Below are 13,706 nucleotides of genomic sequence, written 5' to 3'. Positions count from 1 at the left end.
ACAGAACTTACATCTAGGAAAATGCCCAAGAAGGTAAACTGGACTGTAGAATGCCAACAGGCCTTTGACACCCTGAAGCAAGCTATGTGCACAGCACCAGTTCTAAAAGCTCCAGATTACTCCAAGCAGTTCATTGTGCAGACTGATGCCTCTGAATATGGGTTAGGGGCAGTCCTGTCCCAAACCAATGATGATGGCCTTGACCAGCCTGTTGCTTTCATTAACAGGAGGTTACTCCACAGGGAGCAGCGTTGGAGTGCCATTGAGAGGGAGGCCTTTGCTGTGGTCTGGTCCCTGAAGACCATACCTCTTTGGTACTCACTTTGTAGTTCAGACTGACCACAGACCTTTCAGATGGCTGATGCAAATGAAAAGTGAAAATCCTAAATTGTTGAGGTGGTCCATATCCCTACAGGGAATGGACTTTATAGTGGAACACAGACCTGGGACTGCCCATGCCAATGCTAATGGCCTTTCCAGGTTCTTCCACTTAGAAAATGAAGACTCTCTTGGGAAAGGTTAGTCTCATCCTCTTTTGTTTGGGGGGGGGGTGTAAGGAATTGCCTCCTTGGCATGGGTACCCACTGCCTTTTTGCCTTTGCTTATGCCAAGTTATTTTTGAAAGTGTGCTGGGACCCTGCTGACCAGGCCCCAGCACCAGTGTTCTTTCCCTAAACTGTACCTTTGTCTCCACAATTGGCAAAACCCTGGCACTTAGGTAAGTCCCTTGTAACTGGTACCCCTGGTACCAAGGGCCCTGATGCCAGGGAAGATCTCTAAGGGCTGCTGCATGTCTTATGCCACCCTAGGGACCCCTCACTCAGCACATGCACACTGCTTCACAGCTTGTGTGTGCTGGTGGGGAGAAAATGACTAAGTCGACATGGCACTCCCCTCAGAGTGCCATGCCAACCTTACACTGCCTGTGGCATAGGTAAGTAACCCCTCTAGCAGGCCTTACAGCCCTAAGGCAGGGTGCACTATACCACAGGTGAGGGCATAAGCGCATGAGCACTATGCCCCTACAGTGTCTAAGCCAAACCTTAGACATTGTAAGTGCAGGGTAGCCATAAGAGTATATGGTCTGGGAGTCTGTCAAACACGAACTCCACAGCACCATAATGGCTACACTGAAAACTGGGAAGTTTGGTATCAAACTTCTCAGCACAATAAATGCACACTGATGCCAGTGTGCAATTTATTGTAAAATACACCCAGAGGGCATCTTAGAGATGCCCCTAAAAACATACCTGACTTCCAGTGTGGACTGACACACCAGACATGTTGCTGGCCACATGGGGAGAGTGCCTTTGTCACTCTGTGGCCAGGAACAAAGCCTGTACTGGGTGGAGGTGCTTCTCACCTCCTCCTGCAGGAATTGTAACACCTGGCGGTGAGCCTCAAAGGCTCAGCCCTTTTGTTACAGCGGCCCAGGGCATCCCAGCTGGTGGAGATGCCCGCCTCTCCGGCCACTGCCCCCACTTTTGGCAGCGAGGCTGGAGGAGATAATTAGAAAAACAAGGAGTAGTCACCCCCCAGTCAGGACAGCCCCTAAGGTATCCTGAGCTGAGGTGACTCTTACTTTTAGAAATCCTCCATCTTGTAGAAGGAGGATTTCCCCAATAGGATTAGGGATGTGCCCTCCCCTCCCCACAGGGGGGAGGCACAAAGAGGGTGTAGCCACCCTCAAGGACAGTAGCCATTGGCTACTGCCCTCCCAGGCCTACTCACACCCCTAAATTTGGTATTTGGGGGCCACCAGAACCTAGGAAACTAGATTCCTGCAACCTAAAGAAGGACTGCTGACCTGAAGCCCTGCAGTGAAGATGGAGACGACAACTGATTTGACCCCAGCCCCACGGGCCTGTCTCCCTACTTCGACAAAAACTGCAACAGCGACGCATCCAACAGGGACCAGCGACCTCCGAACCCTCAGAGGACTGCCCTGCACCCAAAGGACCAAGAAGCTCCTGTGAACAGCAGCTCTGTTCGAACATCTGCACCTTTCTGCAACAAACGCCCCCCGGCTCGACCTGCAGAAAACAAACACCTCAGGGAGGACTCCCTGGCGACTGCGAGCCCGTGAGTAACCAGAGACAACTCCCCTGAGGCCCCACATCGACGCCTGCAGAGGAAATCCAGAGGCTCACCCTGACCGCGACCGCCTGTAACAAGGGACCCGACGCCTGGAACCAACACTGCACCCGCAGCCCCCAGGACCTGAAGGAACCGAACTCCAGTGCTGGAGCAACCCCCAGACGACCCTCTGCCTAGCCCAGGTGGTGGCTACCCCGAGGAGCCTCCCCCTGTGCCTGCCTGCATCGTTGAAGAGACCCCCAGATCTCCCCGTTGATTCCAATACAAAACCAGACGCCTGTTTGCACTCTGCACCCGGCCGCCCCTGTGCTGCTGACGGTGTACTTTCTGTGCCTGCTTGTGCCCCCCCCCCTTGCCTCCCCCCCCCCCCCAGTGCCCGACAAAACCCCCCTGGTCTGCCCTCCGAGGACGCGGGCACTTACCTGCTGGCAGACTGGAACCGGGGCACCCCTGTTTCCATTGAAGCCTATGTGTTTTGGGCACCTCTTTGACCTCTGCACCTGACTGACCCTGAGCTGCTGGTGTGGTAACTTTGAGGTTGCCTTGAACCCCCAACGGTGGGCTACCTTGGACCCAATTTTGAACCCTGTAAGTGTTTTTCTTACCTGTGAACTTAACATTTACTTACCTCCCCCAGGAACTGTTGATTTTTGCACTGTGTCCACTTTTAAAATAGCTTATTGCCATTTTTGTCTCTGTACATGCTATTGTGATTATTCAAAGTTCCTAGAATACCTGAGTGAAATACCTTTAATTTGAAGTATTACTTGTAAATCTTGAACCTGTGGTTCTTAAAATAAACTAAGAAAATATATTTTTCTATATAAAAACCTATTGGCCTGGAGTAAGTATTTGAGTGTGTTCCTCATTTATTGCCTGTGTGTGTACAACAAATGCTTAACACTACCCTCTGATAAGCCTACTGCTCGACCACACTACCACAAAATAGAGCATTAGAATTATTTCTTTTTGCCACTATCTTACCTCTAAGGGGAACCCTTGGACTCTGTGTTCACTATTTCTTAAAATAGTATATACAGAGCCAACTTCCTACAATATGTTTCCTCCTTCACCATTCATGATGCCCCAATGTCATTTGAACTTGCTTCTTACTTTTCTGATGTGTGCTACTTCACTCTAAAAACAGCCTTCTTTGTAGTCATCACTTCTGCCGCAGCGTCAGTGAGCTGCAGGCTCTTTCATCGAAGCCACCCTTCATTTCCATCCTTGCTGACTAGGTGGTGCTTTGTACTAGGGCTTCCTTTTAACCAAAGGTGGTCACGCACTTTCATGAACGCCAATCCATCACCTTGCTTACTTTTTACGCGCCCTCCACATCCTTCTAAGGAAGAGGAGAGACTCCCAGCGCCTGGGCCCAAAAAGACAATTGACAATCTATCTTGATTGTGCCAAAGAGTTCTGGGTGGATGATCAACTGTCGGTTATATGGGTGCGTAGAAAGGTCAGGCAGTGCAGAAGAGAACCATCTCCAGATGAGTTTGTTCTCTGCATTAAAATGTGCTAGGCATTGGCTAAGAAGCAACCCCTAGAGGGTTTGGGTGCCCACTCTACCAGATCAACAGCTGCAGCCACTGTGTTAGCACGAGGAGTTAAAGTCCTGGACATCTGCCAGGCAGCAACGTGGGCGTCATTGCACACATTCACCAAGTACTACTGCCTGGACATTCTGGTCTGAAGCAATGGGTACTTTGCCCGTTCGGTCCTGCAGGACTTCCTAGTATGATCTTGGTTCGTAGCTCCACCTCCGGGAATGGTATTGCTTGGGTATCTATTCTGAGGTAAGGAATCTGCAGCTAGAAGTCAGATGAACAAATTAATTACCTTTGGAAACAAATGATCTGGTAGCACAATATACTAGTTGCAGATTTCTTACCAACCCACCTATCGTCCCCGGCTCTGTGAACTGATTTCTAGGGGCAGGGACTTCCCTTTGACGGCCTTACTTCTGATGCACCAGGGTCAGTGTTCTTCGTGGCTCCACGCTTCTGGCATTGAAAATCGTGAAAAGAAACTGACATAAGCGCACTGGGGTGGTGCCTATATAGGACCCGTGACATCTTATCTGGTGAACACGACTCTGGTGACTGATGCGGAGTCGACTGACGCCACCTAACGGCACGCAGAGGTACTGCTCAAGAAAAGTCTACAGATCCAGACTGGCACCTGGGGAAACCTGCAACTAGAATATGTCTCTACAAGATAATTTGTTACCGAAGGTAAGTAACTTGTTCTTCAGTTTCTTTGTTGTGACATACCAGTTAATAAATACCTTTAAAAGAGGTTCCCTCCTTGTCTACTTAACCAGATCACGCCAGAATGCTCCCATTATTGAAGTAATATCAGACACCATTTTTCTGTTTACTTTTCAGTGGTCGGGGGTTGATCAATCATTTCTTTATATGTAGTCAATGTGAGACTGGGGGATTAACAAACAATTCCTCAAACACCATGGTGTCCTATTCTAGGCAAAATAATCTGTGGATTTATTGACCAGTGTTTGATTTGCATGTATCAAAGTTCTCATGTGAGCCTTCTTTTGGAGACTAAAATAGATTACATTGCCTGTGTAAGGTCACTTACCTGTCCCGGCTCTCAGGAAACAATAGGTCAGTCAGCTAGGTGGGACAAAACAAGTGTTAACCTGTGTTGGCAATTACTCCCTTTTTTGTAAGCGAGTCTGTCTGTAGTTACTGCAATTTTTACTTCAGAGACTTTATTGATGACCACTGTCTTTGTGTCATTGCTGGTCTTTGGATATGACATAGCCAACAATCCTAAGGAGAACGCTGAGTGATTGGTATTTTTCAGACGCACTTTGTTACTGTGTATCAAGTGCAAAGTCACCGTTCTAAGATTGGGGCTGTTTAGAAGTGAAGCAATAGGGTTATGTCTGAAAGAGTATTACAAGGGCCTAGATTAAATTCATCTCCCTGAATGAGAGGGTATAACTACTGTTGCCCCTTTCTCATATTTGATTTATTGTACTGGTGGTTATTTTACCTGTGCTGTGGAAGGACATAAAACAAACGTTCATATAGTCAATTGTGTGTGATTTCTCTGAACACGGTCAGAGCTAAATTGTTAATGTCCTGTTTAAGATCAAAACTAGAATGCAAAGACCTTTCATCAGATCTAGAGCTAGGCAACCAATGCCCTTCTGAAGAGGAAGGAGCTAGGATGAAAAGTCCTTTCTTTTGCCAGCAGGCAGGATATGAACAACATTGTGAGGCTGGTCTAGGACTTGTTCTTAAATGTGGCCTAAGTTGAATACGCTGGAAAACTACTGTAACAAAAGGGACCATTCTCCTTATTTCCCACTGTAATCCCTTACCTGTGGGATGTAGAAGTTCAAGCCATTCAAGTAGTCTTTGGCTAGGCTTCCACCTATGCAAATGCCACATACACACTTTTGTCTGTGTCACTTTCCAATGGTGCTGCATATTTTTGTGTGATCCAAGTTTTGAGCACTGAAATGTTGAAGTCGGCATGTCATCCTTGGCCTTGGAGGGCTAATAACTATGAGTGCCATTGAGATTGAAATAATAAAAAAGATCATCAGAGAAAGGAGATACCATTAAGACTCTAGTAGTTGTTACAAAATATCAGTGTAAATAAAATGAGTGTTTGTATTATTGTTGTGACAGTGACTTGTCATAGATTGTGCTACAATTTAGTGTGTTCTTTGTTTCGCTCCAGAAAACCTTCACACCAAACATCATCAGCAGGAAAATAAAGGAGGAGTAAGTATCCCTCTCTCTCTCACTTTATGTGATTGTGCATCTGACCCTACTTCATTAAACATAAACATATCGGCGCTCAAACGCACCTCATGAAATGTGTGATGACGCCTGGTATTGCTCTAAATGTGAAAAAGGGGAGCAGAAACGTAACTACTAAGACGTAACTTGTTTGGATAATGTACAGTTTAGAAAATTGCCCTGTGTGACTTCTTGTTCACAAAAGTGCAAAATGTACATATCTAGGAATTAACCAACCATGTAACTAAGGCAGCTTCACTGTAACCTTCAGTCACACATAGGTACAGTATAAGCATCAGTCTGTGCCTGAATCATATGTGCGCGCACACACGTGTCGAAGTACTTGCAGCTCCAGTCAAAGCGTCCCACTCGCACATGCGTTCCCTCACTCTCCCACTCACTCACTCCTCATGCTTCAGTCACACAGTACAGGTACAGTCCAGGCAGTGCCATTTCAAATTCCATGTTAACACCGAAAAGGTCAATCGCAGGTGTTCCCAGTAGACTCTTCTGACACTGAAGTTTTGAGATAGAGGCAGCACCAATGCAAGCATTCCTCGAACCCTAAATAAGGCACAAAATAACAGTTCACGCATCAGCATTGTATCCACACAGTGTGCAGTATAGGTAGAAAGAGCCTACCATTCCTTTGTCCACTTAGAATAAGTGCATCATGGGAATCTGTGGTGCAGTATTCCAGCTTCCCAATGGAAATATGCCCTTCTCTAAAGGTTGTGATTGCCCAGGGCATTTGCATAGGTGGTGTGAGAACCCTAGTGTAGGGTTTTAGGGTGGAAAAGGCCTTTTTATGGTTTAGGGGGGAGCATGTGTTTTGGGTTGGTAAGGGCATTTTTAGATTTTAAGGTGGATATGGGTTTTTGGGTGGTGTGGGCATTTTAGGTGTCAGGGTGGGTATGGGTTTTGGGGTGGTATGGGCAATATTAGGTTTTAGGTTGGGTATGGTTTTTGGGGTGGTAAGGGCATTTTTAGGTTTTGGGATTGTAGTGTGGTTAGTTTTACGTATTCATTGCGCTTTAGCTTCAGGCTTTAGGCCTTTGTGCATTTTGCCCTGAATATATTTTATTCATTTGCTAATAGCTTAGAGCCTCTGTGCACTTTGCTTTACATGCTTTTTATTAGGCTTCGTACTGTTATTTTTCAAATAGCCAGTTCTACGGTGTTGTTTTTTATTCATATCACACTGTTTTGCCTACTTCAGCACTGGAGTTCTCCATAACATATTTACTCTGTGCTTCAGTCAAGGATACAGTCTGGTACATTGCCGATAGACGTGGTAAGAGTTTAGACTCGGCATTCCTGCGTAGGGACATTTTGTGATCACGCTGACATGTTAGTTATAAAATCACTTCCTTGTCCCAGTACACGCAAGAGGGAGATTCCGACCAGGGAACCACAACTTGACGCTGACTGCCTCGTTGCAGATGCTGAACCAAGATCACAGGTCTTTGCTCAGGTATGAGGGCTGATATCCCCATAGTGATTCTAATAGGCAAACTAGAAGCTTAACATGCTGTGCTCTAGATAGAACAAGCAGAGGGAGAGTAGAAACTGTTTGACAATATGATAGCTTTGTTTTTATGTTTTACTCTCCTGGTAACTATTACAATCCTACTGTGTTGTATCGTTCTGGTTATTGCGGCTCACGCCTTAATATCTAAAATACAGTAGTTTTATTAAAACATTATATAAAACTTATACTGTCTTTGTCATTTGTATATGAGATCATATTGGAAATAAGAGAGTTGGGTTGGATCTGAGTAACCACGACTTCCCTGAGAAGTTCCGAAGATGTCATGCGCTCGGCTGCCAAATCATTCCTTCCACAGGGGAGAAATGAGGCACTGCTAGTTAGCCGGAGCAAAAAACGGATTTAGGGTGACAGAGTTCTTTACACGTGGGTCAGACTCAGTCCCCCACACCGTTATCGATCCTGCTACCTAGAAATCCAGTAGTCTCATTTAGAATAATGAGAGCCCACGCGACATGGCGCCGCCAACGTTTGGTCTGGCTCTAACGATTAGGTCCGACTGACTCTCTTGGTCTCATATATATTTTGACTCCTCGGTTCCGTATACGGAGACTTCCGTGGGGCTGAGGGTTTCCGCCGCCACGGCATAGGTGCTTCCTATTGCTTAGTGGTCGGTTGTTCAAGCTTGAACTTTGAAAGGAAAAAACCCCAATATTGGTGTGCCTTCTCTGACCTGCAGCTGTTTTTTAATAAAATGGCGAATCCTAATGTAGTGAACATAGCAATTAATATGCGACATCCGCTCACGGGACATCTATTGACACATGGACTGACAGTCCAGGGGGGTCCAGTCACTTTTGTGGTGGACGCCCATGCAGCCTATAGAATGGAACTTTTTTATTCTTGGGTCGCTTTTCCAGCAGTGGATGGGGGAACAAATACTTTTCACGAATACACAGTTGCGAATGTCCCTGGACAATACAGGGCTTACGCTTATTTAGAAATACCTCTATCTTATCAAGAACACCATAATTGGCTTGATGGCGCCCACCCACACACAATAGCACAAGTAAGGTTAGGTCCACTGAGTAATGATGGTCCTACCTGGCCTTTATTGGCTACATATACACCACATCCTGCGTTTGCTCAATTGGCAGTGGTTGAAGTTCGTCGTTTATATACAGAATTAACGGCTACATATAGACGATTAGTTCAGTTTGTGATGCAAACATTAAACACGAATGCAGCGCGTGCTGCTCCAGCGCACCCACGGGCGGTGGTTCCGGGTCTTAATCCGGCCACTGTACACTCAGTTATGGGTAAAGTACCAGCTAAACGAGAGGAGACTCCGTTTTGGCTGGCGCAAAAAATTAATACGCTGGAAGCAGTATTTCCCCATACGGGACCTCAGGATAAACATAGAATTTTGACGATGTGTTTGCCGTACGGGATGGTTCCTCCGGTGGACCTTTGTAATACCTGGGGCACGGTGTTTGCCGCGCTCTACACTACGGCACACGGTACACCGACATTAGCTAATTTACCGGACGTACTTAAACAGATTCAGGATGAATATGGGGCTGCCCCTGCCTTGGATTTGGGCATGCAGTTGCTGGGCAATTTTGCCACAGTTTCTTCTATTATTTTGAGTAATCTCAAAGGAGAGGCAGTAGCACTAGCAGTGCGTATGCGTCTTCGGGATGTTCCGCTGCTTCAACAGGAGCGGGAGCTTCCGAGAATAATAGCGTAAACATATTCTAGTATTGGTCGTGATAGCCTAAGGGCTAGACCACAAAAACCCCAGTTACAGGGTAAAAATAATAAAGATAATGCTAAACAGCAACAACCTGAGGGTTCAAAAAAGCGCTGGGAAAAGAAACAGCAAACACCTAAGAAGGATGATGGGCAGTCTCCGCAACCGGAGACCCCACAGAATAAGTATAATCTCAGGAATAGGGATACTTTGAAGACGCCTGATAGATATCAATATACTGATACACGCCAATCTCGTTCCTTTCAGGACTCCTCGGAAAAGAGAAGTGATAGAGGTGGGCGGTAAGAGCGGAGGACGGAGTACGTGAAACCGAGACAGGATTCACAACGCTCAGCGGAGGTTTCTATTAAACAAGAAGAGAAACCGCTGCAACAGAAACAGCAATTCAAAAAGAAGAAAGTGGCAGCTGTCTCAGTTAGACATGCCGCTCAAGAAGAGAGTTCTCTTGACGAACAAGACATGGGCGTTAGCACTGTTAGACAGCGCGGCAGAGGTCACAATAGTTCGCCGGAGTCTTCTAGAGCATCTGGAGGTGAAAGCAACTGATGACTTCATACAAGTCGAAACGGCGGATATGCGAGTCTCTGATCCTGATAGAGTATATGAAGTAACTCTGCGATTGGAAGGGGACATTGACCGTATTATAAACGCCATTTTTTGGGACCATGTGGTAAAATCATATGATGTTCTGTTGGCCGAACAAGATTGGCCACCTGACTTTGTTCGCGACTGTCCAGTTGGGGAGGAGGTTATTACGCCTTCCTTCTCACCACTTGTTCCACGAGAACTCGCGGAGTCCTATAGTAAATCATGGGCTCTAGCACAGGCTCCCGCCTTGTATAGAAATAACGTGGGGCGGGACAGACAATCACCTTATCATGTAATTCCGATAAAGGGCGAACCTCAGCCACAACCGCAATATCCTATCAAATTTGAAGCTAGGGCATCGGTTAGAAAAATTCTTACAGAATTGGAGTATCAGGGTGTAATTGAGCCCTGTGTCTCGCCGATGAATAATCCCTTGTTTCCGGTTGCTAAACCGGACCATTCATATAGGATAGTGGTGGATTACCGACATTTAAATAGTCATACACGCACATATGCAATACAGAATTCACACAGCGCAGCGCTTATGAATAATATAGTGCGTAAAAAATATAAGACAACATTAGATATCTCGAATGGATTTTTCTGCCAGAATATAGCGCCCGAGAGTCGGGACTATACCTGTTTCAGTGCGTTTGGCTCTCAGAAAATTTTTTGTCGTTTGCCTCAGGGGTATAAGAATAGCCCAGGACTGTTTTCGGCTCGTGTAACTGAACTGCTGCATGAGTTCGACCCTGAAGCATTATCATATGTTGATGACATATATCTGACAGATGATGAGATTCTGCAACATCTAAGGCGCGTATCGCGCATTGTTGTGGGGTTTGCTGATATTGGCTATAAGTTTAATTTTAAGAAATCAAAGATTGCCTTCCTCAGCGTCATTTTCCTGGGATATGAGTTGTCGAGTGAGGGCAAGAGCTTAGCGCCAAATTTTTTGGAGAAATGTGCTTTATTGCAGCCTCCTAATACGGTTCGGAAGCTCCAGTCATTGTTGGGGTTTCTGAATTTTGGCAGAACTTACATTCCTGAAAATGCAACGCGTATAAAACCCTTATACGAGTTGATTCGCCCAAATTTTTCTAGTACATTTTGGACGATTGAACATACACACATACTGCGAGAATTACAGAGTGATCTTTTAGCAGTTAAACACTTACACACTCAGGACAATTAGACACATTTAGTGATCAGGGTAATACCTGGGGCTGTTGGGTTTACTTATGTCACCTTTAATGAAGGGGAGACTGTCCCGATTGCATACAAATCTCACTTGTATTCTGCTGCAGAGCAACGTTTTGCACAAACTGAGAAAATTCTCACTGCAGTACAGATGGCTATTAAAGAAAGACCGCTGGCCCAGGGTCAACGCATTGTTGTCGTTTCCCCGGTTCCGGCCTTAGAGGCTGTTACAAAAGCGAGTGTTCCTAATTCGAAAGCTTTACACCCGCGATGGATACAATGGGCTACGTCTTTGACAGCCACTGATGTAGATTATGTATTTGACCCTAAACTACAGACTCAAGAATTTCTTCAATACGAAATAGAATACCCTGTTCATGCTGGTACATTGCCTATTGACCAATATGAAGTGGTCATGTATACCGATGGCTCTGCGCAACCGGCGGTTGGGACTAAACAACAGTATTCTGCTGCATGTGCGGTGGTGAGCGGCACTATGGAGGGGGAAGTGTTCTGCCCCCGACATACTTATACTAAAACCTTGGGAGATTGCACGGCACAGCTGGCTGAGCTCAAAGCTCTATTGTTAGCGTTGGAGCATGCGGATCCGGCACTTTTAACCTTGCTGGTCTGTGACTCCTACTACTGTGTGCAGTCTTTCAACGAATATTTACACTATTGGAAGACGAATGGGTTCAGAGATTCTAAAGGCAACACCATTAAGCATAAAATGTTGTGGGGTAAGGTTGCGGATCTGAAGGAAACGCTTCCTAAAGTCCATGTTGTGCATACACTTGGACACCAGCGCGTTGGAATACACGTTGCTGGGAATACTTTGGCTGATGAAGCCGCGAAATCGGCAGTGGCTGTCGCCACTGTGGCCGTCGCCACTGTGGCCGCAGTGACTCGTTCGAGTTGCAAACCAGACACAGAAATATCGGCTGCCATGAAAGCTACTGCTGATGGCACGCCCTTTCCTAAAGGATTTCCTTCAAAATATAGTTACCGCTTGAATGGTGCGCTAAATGCTACTGTTACAATTCCAGGCATTGGTGTACGTGAAATTCCGAATAAAATAGAGAGACCTCGATTGATTTCTGCAGCCCATGAGGGGGTGGCTTCTGCACATGCTGGGGTGGCTGCCACAATTTCACTTTTACAGGCTCGTTACTGGTGGCCTGGTCTCTATAAAGAGACGAAGCAGTATGTCCTTTGTTGTGACATTTGTCAACAAATTAAGGCATCGTCGGCTAGACGCCCGCAGCAGACGCCCCTTCTGATCTCAAACAAACCATTACAGTGTGTGTACTTGGATCATTGTGGTCCGCTGACGCCAGATAGTGCATACAAGTATATATTGGTTGCTGTAGATTCGTGCTCCAGATTTGTATGGGTATGGCCACAACGCTCGGCTGACGCTCGCACTGTTATTAAAGATTTGCGCATCTTTGTCGATATATTTGCAGTTGCGGCTTTTCATTCGGACCAGGGCCCTGCTTTTGCCTCTAAGGCATTCAGGGACACCATGGCTTCGTTGGGGGTCCAACTCCAATTCTCGTCTCCATTTCATCCCGAGGGAAATTCTGTCGTGGAGCGTTTAAATCGTGATTTAAAGCAGTCCTTAACGGCCAGAGTTATAGGTACGGGTCGTGGTTGGCTAGCCCACCTATATGGAGTACAGAGAGCACTTAATAACTTGCCTAGAAGGTCACTGGGGGGTCGTACTTCATATGAGTGCCTGTTTGGAACACGAATGTATGTTCCTGATCTAGATGGTCACGCCCTTTGACATAAATGATCGTGTCACTGTTTTGCAGGATTTACAACAATTCTGTGAAGATAACTCTTCTGCCAATGCTGCCTCCTCAGGAATTAAGGATGAGCCAGTAACACCTACTGGTTGGATACCCAGGATTGGGGATCTAGTGCGTGAAAAGGTCGCAGTTAAAAAATAATTTGGTCCTTCTTATCGAGAACCAGTCCCTGTGTTGGGGGTAAGCGGCACAAGAACTGTGATTTTACCGCCGCTGCGAGGGGCCAAAGGAAATCGCTTTGTTTCCATTGATAATGTCAAGTTACAACATGTGGCCGATTCTGCACAGCAGACCAAGAGGGACACCCAGTAGTTCCGGAATCCCTCTCACTACTGGGGACGAGGTCCCGCTGCAGGTGATTTTCACCGACACTGTTTCCTCTCCGAGCTTGGGGAGGGTGGATAATGATCTTGCGATTGTTCCACCGACGGCGATTAATATGGAATCTTGTGATCAAATTGCTGTACGTTCTACTGACGTTTCTGAACATGTGGTTTATAGCGTGCCACGGCGAGAGCCTCCGTCTGCTTCTTCGTTCACAGTTGCACCTTTTGCTAGAACTGCTTCTGGCTGCTTCAACGACGCTGATAATGATGGGTCCGGCTCCTCGTCTTCAATGTCTTCTGTCCACGGTCCACGACGGCTGCTGGGATGGCTTAAACTAACATATTTTGTTTTTCCTTGGAACTATTTTTGGCTATTTTTGGCCGTGATGACTATTTTATTATGGTTGGGATTTGTGGTTACTTTTTTTCTGATAATACATGGTCATTTTCTTCCTGATCGATCGGACATTGAGCACGTGGAGACTGTGTTAAAACCACATTTTTCGTCTCATATGGTTCGAAGAGACTTGACACAGTGAACATTTCTGCTATACCAGTTCCGGATGGAATTGTGTGGGATAAAGTAATGTTTGATATATATGGTCCCACTGAATTGATTCAAATACCGTATGTCCTCAA

General features: G+C 46.2%; 1 protein-coding gene across 4 annotated transcripts in view; it reads left to right on the top strand.

Annotated features, from left to right (window-relative positions):
- POLR3D (RNA polymerase III subunit D) overlaps positions 1 to 13,706 on the top strand; it is a 165,537-nt gene that overhangs the window by 90,311 nt on the left and 61,520 nt on the right. For all 4 annotated transcript variants that reach the window (XM_069213954.1, XM_069213956.1, XM_069213955.1 and 1 more), the window contains one exon: positions 5,815 to 5,858. In XM_069213954.1, the coding sequence (XP_069070055.1) occupies positions 5,815 to 5,858 (44 nt within the window). The remainder of the gene's footprint in view (positions 1 to 5,814; positions 5,859 to 13,706) is intronic.

This window comes from Pleurodeles waltl, chromosome 11 (genome assembly GCF_031143425.1).
Source record: "Pleurodeles waltl isolate 20211129_DDA chromosome 11, aPleWal1.hap1.20221129, whole genome shotgun sequence".
NCBI classification, from domain to species: Eukaryota; Metazoa; Chordata; class Amphibia; order Caudata; family Salamandridae; genus Pleurodeles; species Pleurodeles waltl.
Note: the sequence above shows the minus strand (reverse complement) of the source record. Positions and strands in the feature narration are given on the sequence as shown.